This window comes from Hydra vulgaris, chromosome 06, assembly GCF_038396675.1.
Source record: "Hydra vulgaris chromosome 06, alternate assembly HydraT2T_AEP".
In the NCBI taxonomy this organism is placed as follows: domain Eukaryota; kingdom Metazoa; phylum Cnidaria; class Hydrozoa; order Anthoathecata; family Hydridae; genus Hydra; species Hydra vulgaris.
In genome coordinates, this window is record NC_088925.1 from 14,494,029 (window position 1) to 14,514,818 (window position 20,790).

The 20,790-nt window shown below is 27.6% G+C and overlaps 1 protein-coding gene across 3 annotated transcripts in view; it reads right to left on the reverse strand.

The window, feature by feature from the left end:
- Positions 1–10,990: 10,990 nt before the first annotated feature.
- Positions 10,991–20,790, reverse strand: part of LOC101240062 (eukaryotic translation initiation factor 4 gamma 1) — a 62,349-nt gene continuing 52,549 nt past the window's right edge. For all 3 annotated transcript variants that reach the window (XM_065799300.1, XM_065799298.1, XM_065799299.1), the window contains 4 exons: positions 12,368–12,626; positions 12,180–12,298; positions 11,768–11,972; positions 10,991–11,170 (listed from right to left, as the gene is read on the reverse strand). In XM_065799300.1, coding sequence (XP_065655372.1) covers positions 11,037–11,170; positions 11,768–11,972; positions 12,180–12,298; positions 12,368–12,626 — 717 coding nt within the window. In that variant the 3' untranslated portion in view covers positions 10,991–11,036. The remainder of the gene's footprint in view (positions 11,171–11,767; positions 11,973–12,179; positions 12,299–12,367; positions 12,627–20,790) is intronic.

Genomic DNA, 20,790 nt, shown 5'->3' on the forward strand with positions numbered 1-20,790 from the left:
CATAGGCCAGCCATTATCGGACCAGTGTATCCTTGCTGTCTGGGATAGGTCAAGCCTAACGCTTGCTACAAATGTAAGTGTGATTTTTCAAAAAGTCTTTTTTATGCTGAAGGTTCTTTTAGAGCGCTTAATAACCTCCAAACTACTTAATCCACTGCTTCATTCCATACTTACTTACAAATTATCGAGCTTTAACAATCATAAAATTTAATTTCAATAATCATAAAACATTTTATAATCAAAAGTAAATACGCAATGCTAAATGTTTGATTAAGTATTTTTACACACACGTCCGAAACTACTTCTTTTTTCAAAAAAAAGGGGCGTACGTCGTACTTTAAAAAGATATTGTTCATTTAAATATTTCATTAAGGAGCGAAAAAGTGCAAAAAATGTTCTAGGGTTATTTTGAATTTAAGTTAATAATTTGTTTAAACCAAAATTTGACGTGGAACATCGTGAAACTTTAAATTGCATATGTTCATAATTGTGCATATAAAATAACATTTTCACATATTTGTGGTCAAAATTTTTTTTATTTTCAAATATTTTTTAGTAAAATATACATTTTAATATTTGTTGTGGAAATTTTTTATTTTGATTTTTTACCAAAACGCAGTTTGCTATAAAATTTCAAGTCTAAACTTAGTAAAACTTTTGTGTGTGATTTTTTGCTGTTTTTAACCTTATCTGCCTAAATGTGTGCTCGTGCATTTTCCGCCCCTCCTTTTTTTCGTTGCAAGGAGAAGCATTGGTCACCTGATATTTGTCGTGTTGCCTCTATTTCTGGATTCTGTCCTTTCCTCAATAGGCAGTTTATGTGAAGTATTTTGAAGATTATTCTCATTTCTGGGTTTTTCCCTTGATTTTAGACGCAATTATGCACTTATATATATAACTTAAAAAAAAAATTTTTTAAATATAAAAAAAAAAAAAATGTAAATGTATATTTTTTTAAATATTTTTTAAATATTTTTCAAAATTTTAAAACCAGAATATAAGATAAAATATAATACAATATTTATAATATATTTAAGTCAGAAAAATCTGCAACTAAGCAAGTTTGACTAATAATTTAGGATGAGATGCAAATACTTTTTGAAAGTCAATGTATACATACCTGTAGTTAAATTTTCTAGTACAATACTTTATTCATTCAGAGATTCTAGTAGCTCAAGTAGAACGTTTCTTAAGAAAACCTTTTGATTATGGACTATTAGATTATGGTGAGTTAAATACTTAATGATATCAGAGTTAATGATTTTTCCATTGCCGACAACAAGTTCATTATTGAAATCGATCTGTAATTATTAGGGTCAGATGTTGCTTCTTTTTTAGAAACTGTAGAAACAAAAGCTTAAAGTCATTGTCGAAGCAGAATGTTTAGCTTAAAGCTGGAATCAAAAATAAATGTAAGTGGAACACATAAAATAGGAGAGTATTTCGCTGGGGTCTTTAGATGGGTTTAAGTCCATTTAAAGTTGAATACAACGTCTCAACAAAAAAAATTAATGGCCTCAATGTATATAGAGTTGTCACAAAAAAAGTAATAATCAAACAAGTAGTAAAGATTGTTTATGGAATCATGGAGCAAACTCCAAACATTTATAAGTTTATACTTATAAATCTTTGGAGTTTGCTCCATGTCTGAATGTTAGCTTAGTAGTTATCTTTTAAGCTCTCAAAAACCGAAAAATGCTACATCCATCCAGTGATGGATCCAGGGAGCAGGGGCGTGTCTAGGGGATGTCTGCTACGTTGTTAGACGTACCCAAAAAAAAATTAATTAAAAGTTTTTTAACTTGATTACATTGTTGAAAAAAAAAAGTTTTACTTTATAATATAAAGTATAATTTATAATATAAACAATATAATCAAGTTGCAAAACTTATATTACAAATATTAAAACCAAACTACAGCTAAAACTTATGCACGGTTAATTATCTGAAACGGTTGGAAAAATAATAAAAACCGTAAAATATAATAGATTATGGTGATTTAAATAGTTTATGATAGTATTTCGGTTTCATAATTTTGCGATTATTAAAAAATAATAATTACACTTATTTTGATGGAGGTTGAACTAACTTTTGGGTTATATAACTTAATTAGAAACTTGAATTGACATACCTTATTTTATTCTGTTATATAGAAATTTAGTTTTTTAGTTTTTTCTTTCATTAGTTTAAAAAAAATCAAAATGACTATTTTAGTGAGAACGAATTTTGGCTTCCCATTTTTTATATACACCCTGAGTAAAATATTTATCAAGTTTTATTGCTTAACTATTATCAGGAGTTAAAATTAGTTTCTAACAACAAGTATACATCAAAATATATCAATTGACATCCCCAGTTTTATTACACTAGACTGCGTATCACTCTAATAACTTCCATTTGAAATGATAAATAAGGAGAGAATAAGTTTTAAATATGGAAAATAAAATTCGGATTTCAATATCCATAGACACCCTGCTCAATTTGTGTTTTATTAAATTTATTAAATTATTAAATATAAAATATGGCCGTTTATTAGTTCAAAATGTCACTTAATTCCCATGTTTGTATAGCATTTCAAAGAAAAAGTTGGAGAAAAACATCAGTCCGTTAGAGAAAAACATCATTTTCTTTTAAGTCAGGCGACCAAATATTATATTAATTTTATAAAATTTTTCATATCACGATATGCTTTGGATTCAAGAAAGGAAGACAGAGAGTTGTTTCAAGAAAAAGCTGTTTATAATTGCATCGATAAAACTAGACTTTTTTTTTTAGTTTACTTTGATAATCAAATATGTGGTAAAAAAATTGTGGCAAAAAATTAAAATATCTATATCCAGATTTTTGGCTTATTAATTATAAATTATTATTTAGTCATATTGTTAATCTTTATAAGAATCATGGAATCCCCTTTGTTTTCATAGATTTCTAAAGTTATGAAAGAACTTTAAATGATTTTTCTGCCCTTTTTTACACAATCATTGCTTTTTTTTAGTACTAAACATTCCAATATAGACATAAAGAAAAAACTTGTTTGTTTAGTATTTTAATAAAAGCTATTACTGATTTTTCTTTAGTGTTATGAATTGTGAAACCGTGGCATGGATACTTTTTAAAAGTTATTTATTCCTGTTGTTTTCTGTCTCAAAGAATGTCTTTAAGTATCAATAGAACATTTAATCGTGCAACCCTACTACTGCTTCTTCTACTAAAGTTAATAACAAATTTTGATTTTATTGTTGCACTGTGTATAATAAGACATTTTTTCATATAACTTTTTAACTACACAATTGTGTAAGCAAATAATAATGATATTTTTTATAGTTTGAATATAATTCAAGCATTAAAAGTTTTTTCTCTATATATAGAAATATTGTTAACCAACACCTCCAAATATGTTTTAAACAAGCCTAAAAATTGCATTTCAATTTATTTTAAATTGTTTATCACTGTTCCTTTGCTAGACCATCTGAGTACTGAGTTTAACACAATGTTTGATAATACAACTTGTTTTTAAGGTGATTTAGAGCACCTGTGCTTTAGTTTCTTCGTTCAAATCTTCAGTTTCTTCTAAAAACAATTTCAGAAATTCAGTGTTCTTGTTATACTAGTTAAAAAGACCACATCATATCTTTAAGTGCCTTTTATTTAACCAAAGGCTTTATTAGGCTTATTTGTTATTGCCAAACCAAAGGCTTTATTAAATGAGTTTGACCTGTGGGAAGTTTTAGTTGAATTTCACTTTACTGTCTGAATTTCAAAGATGAACTCCAATCTAATAATACTGAAACATTACAAGCAACAAACCCTTTCTTAACTGAGGCACCTAAAAGGTTAAAAGAGAATAGTTAAAAGAAGTTACAAAGCAAAATGGTAAATAAAGTCTAAATGGTTTAGTTAAGCTTTTTACGCAGAGTTTTCTATATATAATAAACAAGTTTTCATCAAGTTTGTCATAAATACTTATGAGTTGTGTTTAAAATAAAATTCAAATATAATAAAAGTATAATTTCAAAAAATGTCTTAGCTAGCTTTTGTTAAACAGATATTTTCATACACAGACATCTTTGTAAAAACATTTGTTAGCATTGAACAGTTATTAAAATAAGTTTTTTGACTAGGTCAGTATTTATAAAGATTATTTATAATTAAAAGTTATTTATAAAACTACAGGTTATAATTTTTCAAATACAAGAAAAATCTTGTATTTAAAAAATTGTAACCTGTATACATAACGTCCACTGAATATTTTCAAAAAATATTATCCAAAAAATTTCCTGTAAACGACTCTGGGGATGGGGGATAGGGGTTATGCATCCCCTTCCCCACCAGAATCTGAAAGTCTTAAAATATAAATACGAAAATAAAATACAAAAATATTTCAATATCTACCACCACCCCCACCCCCCACCAAAAATTCCTGGATCCGTCTCTGCATCCACCCCCTGACCATAATCAATTCAAATTGAAATTGAATTAATCGTGTAAATGATCTTCTGGAACCCATATTGTATTTTTATTATGTAGGAAAGGCAATTTATAAATATTCTTTTAGTATTGTTTTTACATTTTGTATGGGAATATTAGATAAAAGAAAGAGTTCCTTTACCATGAATTATATTTGTAAAAAAATTCTTTAAACTCTTCCATATTGTCCTATTCAAATAACAATGACTGAAATTTGTAAAAAAATGCTTTGAACTCTTCCATAATGCCATATTTAAACAACCACGATTTACCTTCATTAAAGTATGAAAAAATTGTTTAAACTCTTCAATGATGTTATATTTAAATAAACATGATTCACCATATTCAAATTTATAAAAAAATCTGAATAAAATTTTAGGGCTTTTTTGTTCCCAACCTCCAATCTTCGCAATTTTTTGCAAAGCATCATTATTTGACGTAAGTATAAAAATACAAATGTTTAGAGTTTATCTGAAACAAAAATATCCAAAAAATGCTGGGTGAAATGCATTGATAAGGAAAGGAGCAAAAGAATTGCTTAAGTCTTCATTTGTACCGCATTGTAGAGAATTTTGTGCTCTATCTAAAAGTGTAAAAATCGTTTTAAAAAATTTATTTATGCCTTACTTAAAAAAAAAATATCAAATTCTCACCCTTGTAAAAAAAAAAAAATTTTTTTCAAAAAAATAAACTTTAAAACTCCCAAAACTAAAATTAAATTTTACTAAACTAAAATGGCTTTTTTTTAGGAAATTTTATAACGATTAAGTTTCTCTTTTCAAAACTTAATTTTCTAGTCCTGGGAAAAAGTTATGAGCAAAAAATCGATATAAATGTTTTTCAGGGGAAGAGTAAACATGCTAATTGCTCACACTTATGCATTAAGATGAGCGCGGCTAAGTTAATTAATTGTTATCAATTAATTAAAACTTAAATAAATATGATAGCCTTTGCCATCTATCTAAAAATGTTTAAAACAAAATGACTCATACTTACATTTGTAAAACGCAAACAACTTGAAGAGCAATTGCAGCTTGCAGTAGAACAAATCAAAAAAAGGCAAATTGTCACTCAGTAAAGCATTAGAGGCAATTCTTCACAAGCGTGTGCATAACAAAGTCCAATCACATGGTAGAGGTACAACTACCGTGCTAAGTACAAAATTTGAGTTCTTGTTTCAGTACTTATTAGTTTACCTGATTGGGGATTCAGCAGAACGTTCGCAGATGTCATCGCAATAGTTGGGGATTATTTGGTATCTACAAATCAAACTCATCTGTTTTTACCAAGCGGTGTACCAGAAAGAATGGTATAAAGGTTTCACGAAACGATGGAGTCATAAATTAGGCGTCAGAGTAGCAGGTAATATTTTGTCTCTCAGAGCTTCTTCTTGTACAAAATAACAAGTTATTGTAATACACTTCAAAAACAATTTCTTTAAGCAAACAACAATAATAACACTTCGTGCAATTTGTGGAACTTTGAAGAAATTGGATTTTCAGGCGATCAAGGTAAACAGCATATAATTTGCAGGCTTGGTGCTAAACGTCCTTTAAAATTTGTTGTTAAAAACGAAAAAATTAATTACACAGTCGGTAATTGTGTCAACGCTCCCGGTACCATACTGATCACGCAATCTTACATCTTGTACATGATATATTTAAAGGGTTTAATGAAAAAAAGTAAACTTTAGGTGTTTTATAGATCTAAATAAAGCCTTTGATACAATTGATCATATAATTCTTTTATCCAAACTCAAAATCTAAGGTATAAGAAATTCAAACTTGGCTTGGTTTAAAAGTTACTTGTTTAATAGAAAGCAATATATTTCATACGAAGGTGGAAAACGGATAACATGACTATCACATGCGGTGTTCCCCAGGGTTTAATACTAGGACCTCTCCTATTTTTAGTTTATATTGGTGATTTAAATAATTTTTCTAATATCTTAAACTCAATTTTACTTGCCGATGATACTAACTTGTTTTATACCAATGAAGATATTAATATTTTATTTTTAACAGTAAACAAAGAACTTGATAAACTAAGCCAATGGTTTAAATCCAATAAACTATCACTAAACATTAATAAAACTAAATACACATTATTCCATCATGCTTCTAAAAAAAAAATATTTAATTGAAACTACCGAATCTTTTATTGATAATAATTTAATAAAAAGGAAAATATCGTTAAAATTCTTGGGCGTAATTCTAGATGAATATTTTAATTGAAGAGAACATAAATGTAATTGAGAATAAAATTTCAAAAAATATTGGTATACAGTATAAAGCTAAACAGTTTTTAAACCAATCTTATTTGAAATACATATACTTTTTATTTATACATTGTTACCTAAACTATGTAAATATTGCTTGGTGCAGCACCAACATTACAAAAATAAATAAACTTCTCTGCAAACAAAAACATGCAATAGGATCATTACAAATGAAGGTCGACTCTCCCATACAAAAATACTTTTTAGTAAACTAAATATATTAAATATTTACAAATATATTAGATGTTTACAAATATATTAAATGTTTACAAATATATTAAATGTTTACAAATATATTAAATGTTTACAAATATATTAAATGTTTACAAATATATTAAATATTTACAAATATATTAAATGTTTACAAAATAAATAGTTATCACACTTTTATATTTATGTTTAAACTTGATAAAAAAATGGCACCGCCTTTATTTTACTAAATATCTAAAAAAATAAATCATATATACAGCACAAGATTCTCAAAAAATAACTTTAGTCAATCCAAAACCTGTTATTCAGCCACTAAATACTCAATTACAAATCGAGGACCTACATTATGGAATACACTTTTAAATGACGATCTTAAAACACTTTTTTCGCTTAACCAATTTAAAACAAAACTTAGGTAAACTCTTCTACTAAACGACAATGAATTAAACTTCTTCTAAGGCGTTAAATAAGAGTACTCTTATGATTTGATTTACATAATTATGAATGTATTTATTAATTTTATATATACACATATATTTATATATAAAAAAATTCTATTGTAAACTTTTACACGATTTAATTTTATCACTTGTTTATTACCGAGGATATAAAAAAGTTTATACTATATGTTCTTGAAATCTGATGTAAAAATTCCCCTTAATTGTTTGCCATGTATTTATATGTGAGTGTATGCATTCACTTTTTATCTTTCGTTTTTGTTATCAATATTTATTTATTTTTTTTGTTCTTTTTTTTTCTCTAATTATTCTCCATCTAACAAAAGAAATTAAAAAAAAAAAAGAAATAGGAGGATAAAATATAAAGAATAAATTTTTATTTTATTTATTTTTAAGAAAATTTAATTAAAATTTAAAAGATTTTGTATTATCGCTTGTATTATCGATTTTTTATACACGGTTTTTAAAAGCTTAGCTATGTATGGTATTTATTACGGGGCATAAAAATAAGACAACTTATAGTCTTCTTTTTGCTCCTCTCATGTAAACTTTTATTTATTTACTTAGTTATTTTAATTATTGTCAAAAGGTGAAATATATATATAATAAAAAAATAAAAAAAAATACAAGTCAGGTTGGATGGAAGAGAAACAGTTTATTCAATGGTTCACTAAAGTATTTATAACAGCAATCAAATTAATTCCAGGTAATTAGTTTGGTCTATTTAAATTGAGTAATTTAATCAAAATTAATCAACTAATCAAATACTTTTTTTAATTAGAGGTATTCACATTTTAGTCTTGAACGGACACGTCACACACGTTACTTACAATGTTGCACGTATTTGCATTGACAATAACATTAGGCTGATTTGTTTACCGGCTCATTCGTCCCACATATTTCAACCGTTAGAGGTAGGTGTGTACTGTCATGTTAAACGAGTTTGGCGCAAATTACTTACAGATTTTATGCAGCTAAAAATTTTAACAAATTAACAAAAGAAAATTTCATATAACTACAAGCAAATCTCTATAAAGCAAAACTTTAGCTCCAGTGACGCATTTACACGAACATAAATAATCGCTGGATTTCAAAACACTTGTTTGTTCCCACTTGATATTATAATCAAAATTACAAATTGCTCAAACACTTCAAGTATCATCTCAGCCTACCTCATCATCTTTATGCAAATCTGCTTCATCATCTTCAACAGGGCCTGCTTCATCATCCTCATCCCAGCCTATATCATTATCTAACATCAGTCAGCATTAAACTCCAACAATTCGCCAACTTTAAATTTAACAACAACACCAGTGACTCCTGCTCAAATGTATCAAATGTTGCAACACTTCACAGAAAGACTCGAAGGCAATTTGAAAAATGTTTTACAGCGCCACCATATTGACACACAAAAAAAAAAAAAACCAAAAGAGTCAATATTCCGAGAGTTAAAGGTCAGTGTCTAAGTACATCTGAGGTGCTTAAGAAACTAAAGCAAAATGATGAGGCCAAAAAGTCAAAGCAATCAAAAAAACGCAAGATTCACTTCAGTAAAGCTTCATATGAAACTCAGCAAGTGCAGCATTCAAAAAAACTGAGACAAGACAAAGACATCAAGAGGTGCAAAAAGTGTCGCAGAGTTTGAGAAGAAGCATTACCAACTCAAAGCAAAATGTAGTACCAATCTGAAGCTTTTAGTTGCAAGCCTTGGGTTTGTCGATCGTGTTTACCTAAAAAATACAAAATTGATAGAGTTTTTTTCCATGAAAAATACCGCGAACCTGCTTCTGCCGATGAAATAATTCAAATTTATTTAATAGTTTTTTTCATATATTTGATTAAAATAGTTTTTTTGTAAACTTAACTTCTAATAAGATTAGTTTTCATTTTATTTTTAATTAATTTGCTTGATTTTCTTAATATCTTAATTGTTATTAAAAATTAACTAGTTTACTTTTCCCCAATTATAAGGGGAAAAGTAAGCGTTTTTTTTTTCTTCATAAAAATTGATTTTTTTTTAAATTTTCAAAATATTTTTTCTCAATTTTATATATTTATATAATGTAAAAAATTTTCTATAAAACAAACAAAAAAAAAACATAACATATTTTTTCTTTAAAAAATAATTGAATTTGAAGCTAAACCGTTTACTCTTACCCCAGTTTACTCTATAGCAGAAACAATTTTTAAACCATGTTGAAATAATGTGTAAAAAAAAAAATAATAATAATAATAAAAAATAAAGTATCAGTAAATACAATTTATCTTTAAAACATTTTATTTGGTATTTATTATATAATAATATTATGCGGCATAATATGCTTTTAAACTAATATCAAGCAGATGAAAAGTTTTTTAACATATTTATGTATTTATTTAAAGGATAATTACAGAGCTTGAAAAGTTTGTTTATAAACACATGTGCATTTTATTTTTTAATAAATTTTACCTTATGACTTTTTGGCAGATTTTTAATGTCAATTTTCTATAAATATGAATCCTCTCAGATTTTCCTGATGATGAAAATGAAATGTTCAGACATCCATATTACTATTTTTAAAACTTTTTTTTTGAGTACTCTGATTGTAAACTTAAACCTTTAATTTCTGAACTGTATAATACGAGCTGCATAAACTGAGAATATAAAATTATGTCCAGAAGCCACTAAAAATCATGATTGAAAAAACGTACTAAATTTTCAAGATGCATCGAAATTGGTGATTGTTTTGTTGCAGCTGCTAATCCTAATAGTACTTTAGCTTTGTAATTCTTTGTAAGTACTTTAGTTGCTAACATTGGCAGTGCCGCATTTGTGGCTACGGCACCCTTAGATATAATATAATGTTCGTCGCCCTATTATTCTTAATAGAAGTTAAAACAATACATGTTTACAGTAAAAATTATTACCTGTTGTTTTCGTTAATTTATAGATTTAACAAAATGCAAAAATGCACTGTAAAAGTAGTAATAAAACAAACTTTTTATTACGCAAAGTAACAATAATTAAGTTATAAACACGAGTTTTCGCGCTAAGGTTTTTCTCTTAAACTCTCACACCCACGGTTGCTTAAAATATTCGTTTTTTATTTTAAAGTAATCATAGGAATAGTTTTTTAAAAAAATCCCGAATCCCAATTTTTTATTGGATTTGAATCTTAAGATGTCTATTTATGAATATTTGGACTGAATTTGAGACTGACTGAAAATGTTTTTCAGAGATGACTCCAAAACCAAAATCTGGATGAACTTGATAAAATAGTAACATCTCAAGTTCCTCAACTTATGACCTAAAGTTTAGTGTTTGAAAGACTCTATAATAGTAAAAGTTTCTTTTACTATTTTAGAGCCTTAAAAGAGTTCTGGTCGAACTCTTGCAAAAGTGTAAGGTATTTGTTTCATTTATAACTCTCGACACTTTGTTCTGATTTTAAAAATGCTCTTTTCTACTTTTATAAGACAAATACTCTCGAAAAAAAAAGTTTCATTTGAGCGACACAACATAAAACCTGCTTCTATCTTTTGGTCCACAATAGAAAATTATTTTTGTAATAAAAAAAGTAATTAAAAGAGAAGTATAATTTAAAACAAAAATGTCTCAAGAACTTTATTTATTAGAATTTTACATTAATTTTTTTTTCCTCTCCATTTAAAGCTGGGGTCATCAATCCCATCATAACGAACCCACCGCTGAAAAGATTTTTCGGTCAATGGCCCAGGGTGTTTTGATCGATAAATTCTATATGCTGCCCATGTTAGATCTAAACATACAATATTTTTATGAAAACAATTATATAATAAATATTAGTATATAAATAAAATTTATAATTTATATAAAATTTATACAAAATATAAGAATTTTTTATGCACATAATATAATATGTAAACTTTTTAATCATTAGTTTAAAATGAGGCGAATACTTTTTTTTAGAAGGTCACAATCTAAACTAAATTCTTAAGGTATATAATCTAAAACTATCGGTATAACTATACTTTTAAGTTCCTTATAAAACAAAATCTAAAAGTAGCCGTGCAATAATAGGAGTAGCAAATGCAAAGATGACATAGTGTGATAATAGGGTGACACGGAAACAATAAGTAATGCTACTAAGATAAAAAGAAGTTAAAAAGCGTTGAAAAAAATAGCGTGATATGTTGGTTGTGAAGAATGCGCGCTTGTTTGTGTGCGTGGAGTAGATGCTAAATGCATGGCAACTATGACTAAGGGTTATTATTCGTCAGTAAAAAATATTTCAGTAGCTTTATTTCAAAAAATGTCCATCATAATTCTGTATAGTTTCATATTTGAAATATATATATATATAGGAATAACAGATGCATGTAATTACAAAACGTACCCTTTTTTTTTATCCGGTTTTTAGATTGAATTTGTTCATTTAAATTATCACGATAGTCGGTTTGATTCTGACGAGTACATTCAATTGATGTATCAACAAAATGACTTCGACTTCTACTTCGACCTCGACGTCTAGATTCTTTTGAATGGGAAGAAATGCTACTACCAACATTAGAACCGAAAGATATATTGTTAGATTCATCTTTCTAATATTTAAAATCAAAACAATAAAACTAACATTTTCAAAATTTAGAATATGATTGCAGATAATGAAATATAACTAAAAAGTTATCGTATAATTTATACAATATTTTAAAATTTTCATTTAAAGTTTTTGATTTGATTTTTCAATGCGATAAATGATTTTTTAATTATGTTTTATTCATAAAAAATAACAGTTTAAATTTGCTTACATCAATTGTTTCAGAAATAAAATGTTTTTGTTTAGATTGGATATTTGTCAAACTATTAGAGGACAAAGAAAGACCAATGCCACTTTGAACTGAACTATTACGCACATTGTCTTTAAAATCTTAAAAAACAACACTTTTAAACATCGTACACACAAACAAAGGAAACTATATAAATAAAGTAAATTTACTTGTCATTTTCTTCTGCTTTTTTCTTTTTCCTTCTTCTGGTCTCATTTTATAAGGTGGGATAGCTTTTTCTTTTTCCTGTTCTTTTTTTGCTTCATTTTTAATTTGATCAAATGTTTTCTGATTAAGTTCATCTCTCTTTTCTACCCAATTACAATCACGAAGATCAATTATATTTCTAATTTCAAACTTGATTTTAGTTGATATATAACGGTAATCAGTAATTTTGCTCATTTGAGTAAAATATTGATCTACTCTAAACTATATATTATAGTGTATACATATATATACATATATATATATATATATATATATATATATATATATATATATATATATATATATATATATATATATATATATATATATACACACACACACACACACAATGTAATATTAAATATATACATACATCAATAAAATATATTATTAAATATTTACATATAAAAAAAAATATATATATATATATAATAAAATATGTATATCAACAAAATATAATATATAATATATTTATATATATATTTTTTATTTTGGAAAAAAACACAAAATAACTAACAGTTCTATTTGTGTTAATAAGCTAACTAATAAACTTAAATATTTCACGACCCGGAGGTAATCCACTGTTGTAGGGTGGTAGCCCTCCTATCAAAAACTTGTTTAAAGAATTGTTTTTGGTTGGTCAAAATGATTACAGAATTTCTACAAGAGAAAAACTTGCCAAAACTTGATGGCAGAGCTAGTGAATCAAGTAAACAGCTTCATGAGTGGTGTCGGAATATATCAAAGTTTCTCATGACCCTTGCTGATCGATTAAATCTACTTGAGCACAACGAAAATGAGAAGAGCAAAGAAATAGCAAAACTCCAACTAGATTTAGAATAAGCAAAAAAAGTAGTAAATCCTTCAAACATCAGCAGCAATTGGGTTCAAGTAATAAAACAAGGTGCTAAAAATGCTAAAAAACCAGCTGACCAGCTTGCTGTAGCAAATGCAACTATAAGTGAGTTAAATGAAAGAGAAAGAAGAAAAAAGAACGTAATTATCTATGGAATACCTGAATCCGAAATGGAATTTTTAACAGATAAAAAAGCAGATGATAGCAAAAAAATCAAAGAGATTTTTAATGTAATCGGCAAAAGCAGCGTTTCACCAGTTTATGCAAGAAGACTAAAATCTAAAGATACAACTAAACCAGGTCCAATAATAGTTGAACTAAGTGATGTTTCGTTAAGAAATCCACTTCTTCTAGCAACAAAAAATTTGAGAGATAAAGAAGGATACAAATCAATTTACATAAGTCCAGATTTGACTGAAGCACAAAGAAGTCTTGATTACGATTTAAGAAAGAAAAGAATCGAAGCAAACAGTACACTTGCTGAAGACTCGCCCTTTCGATATAGCATTCGTGGAAATCAGATCGTCAAAATTAAATCTCAACAGTACTAACTCAACAGAATATTTTCAGCCATTATCTATAAACGGACTAAATGCTTTAAAATGTATGTATTTAAATGCGACCTCTTTAGAAAATAAATTTGATAAATTTAAGGTATTAGTAGACATTTACCGCCCACAAATCATAGCTGTTAGTGAAACATGATTCAAAAGCATCTCGGTTGTAAATGTAAATGGCTATAATCTATATAGAAGAAAAAGAAATGATGGGCGCAGAGGTGGTGGTGTCTATATATTACTAAAACTATTAAATCATTAAAGCTAAACAGTGCTGTTTTTAACTTAAGTAAAATTAAAAAAATTTGGGCTACAGTGTACCTTGAAAACAACAAGTATTTAGTTGGTTGTATCTATAGACCCAACGATTTTGTTGGCATGAACGACTTGGATTTGGTTTTTAAAAAGACTAAAGACTATATTGATATAAAAGGATACAAAGACTTACTTATTACAGGAGACTTTAATTTCCCGTCAATTGTATGGTCAAATGGGTACATTACAAACATTAAAAATGAAAATGGTATCAAGCATAACTTTAGTGAAACTCTTACCAAAACCTATCTGTATCAACATGTAAATGTTCCGACTTTTCAAATGTCAAATAATTCTGCCATTAACACTCTTGATCTATTCTTCAAAACTCAGTCGGGAAGCATCTGCGCTATTGATCCATGATCTGTCCTTGGTAACATAAATAAAGGTCATTTGGTCATCTTTTTTGATTTTATTATTAAAAGTATGGTTAATAACTTATCGCACAGTTAATTAAAATTTAATTACAAAAAGGCTGACACCAATAAAATCTCTGACTTTATTACAAATATTGATTGGATAATGCTGTTTGAAACTCTATCTGTTCAGGAAATGTATGACAATCTAATTCACTTTTCAAATGTATCATGTAATCAATTCATTACAGTGCTTGACATATCTTGAATAAAAAAACAAATTGCTCCATGGATCAAAAATGATCTTAAAACTCTAATTAAAAAAAAGCAAAATCTTAGATATCTGAATTGTGCTTGTAAATGGAGAGATCTTACTCTAAAAAGTACAAACTGACTTGCAAGTTAGTGAAATAAGAAACTAAAATAGCTCGTCTTGCATATGAAAATGTTTTAGTTAAAAGATCCAAAATGAACCCGAAGCTTCTGCATAAATACCTAAACAGCCAACAACTAATCAAAGAATCAATTAGAGCATTAAAAACAGCTAATGGAGATCTAACTCAAGAACCTAGAGAGATAGCTAATCTACTCAATAAATGTTTCCAAGATGTTTTCGTAATTGAAGAAGAAGGGGAACTTCCACATTTTACAGTTGAATTTAACGAGAATCATTCAAAGTTTGTTGATCTAGATCCAAATGATATCAGCTACGATATGATATTAGATAAACTTGAAAATCTTAATCAAAATAAAGCATGTGGTCCTGATAATATGCATCCATTTCTTCTAAAAAACTGTGTGGAAGCATTTGCTATTCCTCTAACATTAATTATTAGGGCATCTTTAACTAATAGTCAGCTTCCAGTTCAATTTAAATCAGTGAATGTAATGCCTCTATTCAAAAAAGGTGATAAGACTCTTCCCAGCAACTATCGTCCAGTTTCATTGACTTCTATTCCATGTAAAATTATGGAAAGTATAATTAGAGCTAAAATGGAAGAGTACCTGTATAAAAATAATCTACTAGCAAAAGCGCAACATGGTTTCATTAGAAACAAATCATGTACCACTAACCTTTTAGAAAGCATTGACTACATTTCATCAAGCTTAGATGTTGGTATTCCAGTTGATGTAATTTTGTTAGATTTTGATAAAGCCTTCGACACCGTTCCATACAAAAGGCTGTTAGCCAAACTAAATGCATACGGGTTTGATGGTCTAATGCTTAAATGGATCAAAGCTTTTTTAGAAAACAGAAGACAAAGAGTTATTCAAGGTGAAATCATTTCTGACTGGGTTAATATTTTTAGTGGTGTACCGCAAGGGTCTGTAATTGCAGCACTTTTATTTGCTTTATACATTAATGATCTTTCAAGAAAATTGCATAATATAACCAAACTATGTGCCGATGATACAAAAGTGCTTTCTCAATTATCTTCAGAACAATGGGCTATTAATCTTCAAAATGATCTAGATATTGTCTACAAATGGTCTCAAACTTGGCTTCTTTTGTTTAACATATCAAAATGTGTAGTTATGCATTATGGTCATAATATAATTTAAACAGTATTCAACTGAAAGAGTCAGATACAGGAAGAGATCTTGGAGTGCTTTTTAATGCAAATTTAAAATGGAAAAATCAAGTGATTAATGCTTCAAACAAAGCAAATCAAATGTTTAGTTGTATCAAAAAGTCATTTGCCTGTTTCGATTATAAATTACTTCATTTGCTTTATATTACTTTTATTCGCCCATTACTAGAGTTTGCAGTTCCGGTATGGTCTCCATATTATAAATCTGATTGTGACTATATCGAAAAAATCCGGCACAAAGCTACTAAACTAGTATCATCAATCAGAAATCTTTCCTATACAAAAAGAGTTGAAAAATTAAACCTAACTACTCTAGTGGAAAGGAGACAAAGAGGAGATCTAATACAAATGTATAAAATTATGAATAATATTGACAAATTAGAAAAAGGCAATCGTTTTCCAATAGTTAATAATCATACAAGAGGTCATAGATTTAAATATTTCAAGGAAATGACAAAACATAAGCACAGAGAAAACTTCTTTTTTAATCGAGTAACGAATGTATGGAGCTCTCTGCCAGAAGAAGTTGTTAAATCACCTTCAGTCAACAGCTTTAAAGCAGCAATTGATCAGTTTGGCTGTCAAAGTGTGCCTGATAACACACTCACTGGCTCTGCCAGTTACAGCGTTTACTACTAACTAACTAACTAACTAACTAATATTAGTTATTATATTAACTATATTTTTTGAATACATAATATATATTAGTATATATATATATTTTGTATATATAATATATATTACATCTATATATAATTTGTATATATAATATATATTATATCTATATATAATTTGTATATATAATATATATATTTATTTTATATATATATATATTTAAATATATAATAAAACATAACATATATATATATATATATATATATAATATATATATATATATATATATATATATATATATATATATATATATATATATATATATATATATGTTAAAATATAATATATATCAATATAACATAATATATATTTATACTTTATTTTACATCAAGCTTTTAAGTTACTAACAAATTACGCAATTAATATTTTTTTAAATGATTTTAACAGTTTAATTTATACAATTTTAAAAGTGTTAGGTAATGGTAAGTGTTAGGCTATTTAAAATGGTATGTGTTAGACTAATTAAATGATTAATACTATTTTTAAATAATCATTTGATTAAAGTTCAAAAAATCATAAAAAATAGTTTTTCAATTGTTTAAATGCATAACTTTTAAATTTAATTATACAAAGAAACATGGCTCATTATGAGGAGGTTGACTGAAAATTTGATTTAGCCAAAAATACACGGTATTAGAAGCCTAATTTTGTTTGGTAAAATACACGCAGAAATAAACAGAACAAAAAATTTAGAGTAAACAAACACATAATCACATTGAAAAAGGCAAAACATAGTAAACCATCTAGTTTAAAATAAGTAATAATAACGTTTTAGTTCTTCAAACACAACTGATTGGCGACTTTCATCTATTTAATGTAATAAAATTGAGGTCTTTTCAGACAATAGGTAAAAAACCTACCTTTAAATTATTTGGAAAACTATATATCTGTATACTATATATCTATAATCTTTTAATAGACTATAAATCTGTCCTTACAAAAAGGAACCGGGCCAAACAGCATTCTTTCAAAAATACTCATTTTTACATCTCAAGAATGTAGTTATGACTAACCCTGAGCTGGATTTTTATATCTATCAACTTTAGTCTACAATATGGGTTTAATAAAAAAATTTGTTCAAACCATGCCTTAATTGATATTACTGAAACTACACAAGAAGCTCTAGATCAAAACATTTTGCTGGAAGAGTATTTGTGGATTTGCAAAAGGCATTTGACACAGATGACCATGAAATACTTTGATCAAAGCTATGTCATTATGGTGTCAGAGGAATTGCTCTTCATGTGAAATACTCTAGAACCTATCATTTTGTTGATGATGTCAGCAGATACTATTAATAGTTGGAAAATCCCTTAAGAAACTGAATAAGCATCTTAAATATATGACTTTTCATGTTTGCTACACATAATTATATACTTACATACACATACATATATAAATACTTACACACTTTTATTTTATATATATATTATTGCAAAAGTTAATAGTAGTAGTAGTGCCCCTTCAAGCGTGTTTGACACAGAACCTTTTGGCAGCCATTGCAAACAAGGTAGTGGCAAGAAAGAGTTGCTGCACTTTTTTTTCATAACTCATAAACAACCTTTTGAATATTAAACACAATAACCAAAACTATTGAATACAACAACTAAAACAAAAATTATGTAATTGTAAAGCATACTAAAACATATATCAAGTTTTACAGTTTTACTTTCACTTAAAAATTGCATAGCAGCAACTTCTCCTTTATTTTGATCTATAGCATTTATTTCTGTTATATAAAGTCTTTTATTTATTATATAGTTTTAAAATTTTCATTAGTTAACATGACAGCATGGCCGAGTGGTTAGCTCGCAGAGTTTCTGAATGAAAAAGCTATCAAATCACTGGCAACTTTATTTTTATTAATCTTTTTCAATTTTTTTAAAATACAAAATAAAACGTAAAAATAAAAAAGATTGAAAAATTTTCAAAATTTATTACGCTAAGGGAAGGTCTTAATCCCACCGAAACACTGATGACAGCGCACTAGACCACTGAGCTATCAATGATATGCCTTTAGGAAAAAAAAAAAAACCTAATTATATATCTCTTATAAGCTCTATGTATGTGAAAAAGGTGCGCATGTTAATTTTTTTGCTGTAAAAGCAATTTTTCAGAATAAATTATTTTACTAAAACATATTTAAGTAAATTAGGAATAGGTAAAGAAATGATCGGTGTGCGATAGATAAGTATAGAAATAGTGGGTTTGGTAAAAACCAGTATTTTACGGGTGCGGAAAGCTAGAATATATATATCTAAAAAAATGTATAGAAAAGTTCGATGTGGAATAGACTTACAAAGATCTGTATTTTTACAGGTATTTTGGTTTATCTATAACTATTATTCTATATTTTAATTTATTTTGTAGTTTTATCCTGGTTTGATAATATCACTAAATCATTACAAGATACTGTTCTAAGATTGTGGTGGTGGACATTACTCAAAAGATTGAAATAATTGTTGAAGAATATTGTTATATTTCAGCAAAAAAAGAGATCAACAGGTAGATTATTTTATCTAACTTTATAATTTTTGATAGACTGTATGGTATATCAGAGTCAAAATGTTTTATTTGAAAGTAGATTTATTCTCAAAGATTTTATTTTGATAGCTTATAAGAGTTTTCTTAACTTAGTTTGATGGTAACTAATTTTATGATTAATGATTAAACAAGAGGTTTTCATCTAGTATTATACCAAGTTATTTCATTTTTTTAACACTATAAAGTTTTTGCCCATTATTAAAAAATTAGGTTTTTTTTATCAATTTTCTAGTCTTTTTATATTCAAAGAGAGAAATTTCGTTTTTTTTTTTGTTAATTAGTGAGATTTTTTTTGCACGTAACGACTTAACAAAATTAAGATAGCTATATAGTTTCATATAGGATTTTTTTTAACTATTAATAGGTTATATTGTATACTATTAGTTATTTAAATACTTATTTAAAAGCCCAGCTCATCTGATATACACGAATCTCTCAAGTAGTTTGCCAATATTCGACCGAAGTGATATAGGTCTGTAAATTCTGATTAGAGCCATTTTTAGCAAAATCAGAGGTTCTAGAGTAACTATAAGGTTGATATTATCAGCAAAATAATAGGCGTTAAAGTAATCACACATGTTGTAAAAACACATATTGTAGACTATAGAAATCCAGCTCATCTGATATACATGAATCTTTCGAGTAGTTTGCCAATGTTTGTAAATTAAAGCAATTCTGATTAGAGCCATTTTTTGAAAATAGGTATAACTTTAGCAACTTTAAATAGGTCAGGGTAAATGTCAGATTTAAATAGGTCAGGGTAAATTCCAGATTTAAATATGGCAACCAAGTCCGCTGTATTAATACCGCTACAAAAAAAGTCCTTATCAATGGCACAGAGAAATCCCTACTTGGCAACTGGAAGGCTGCTTGCGATGCTGCCAAGCCAAAAACTCCAGTCTAATTCTTCAATCGAGCAACAACAACCACCAAACTTATCAGCCACTTTCAATATTTCACCTGTTCCTAAACTACTAAAATGCCACTATGCAAATCCGACCTACCTCTCAAACAAATTCAATGAACTAAACTTTCTACTTGTTCAGAAAAACTACCCAGATGTACTGTTTCTGTGAGACCTGGTTCGACCCAGAAAAACCACTTTTGATAGGAAACTACTCGATACCTTTCTGTCTCTCATGTACTTCCTCCCAAGGAGGAGTCACTGTCTACACAAAAAACACACTCAGCGCTTTCGAATTCAAAAATGGCAAAACATTTAATGGAACTGGTAGCGGACAGTTATAGGTTCAAATAAATATTGGCTCTAAATGCATTCTATTAGGATGTATTAATAGATCGCCTAGCTCCGAACCTGCAACAAACAAAATCATCAACCGTACAATCCGTTAAGCTTCTATTCTAAACAAGCAAAAGAAATTCCCTAAACTTCTTACCATTGGAGATTTCAAATACCCCAGAATCAAATGGAATAGCTCTGGTGGATTCTCTACAGAATCCAATCCATAGGCAAGTGCATTACATAGGCAA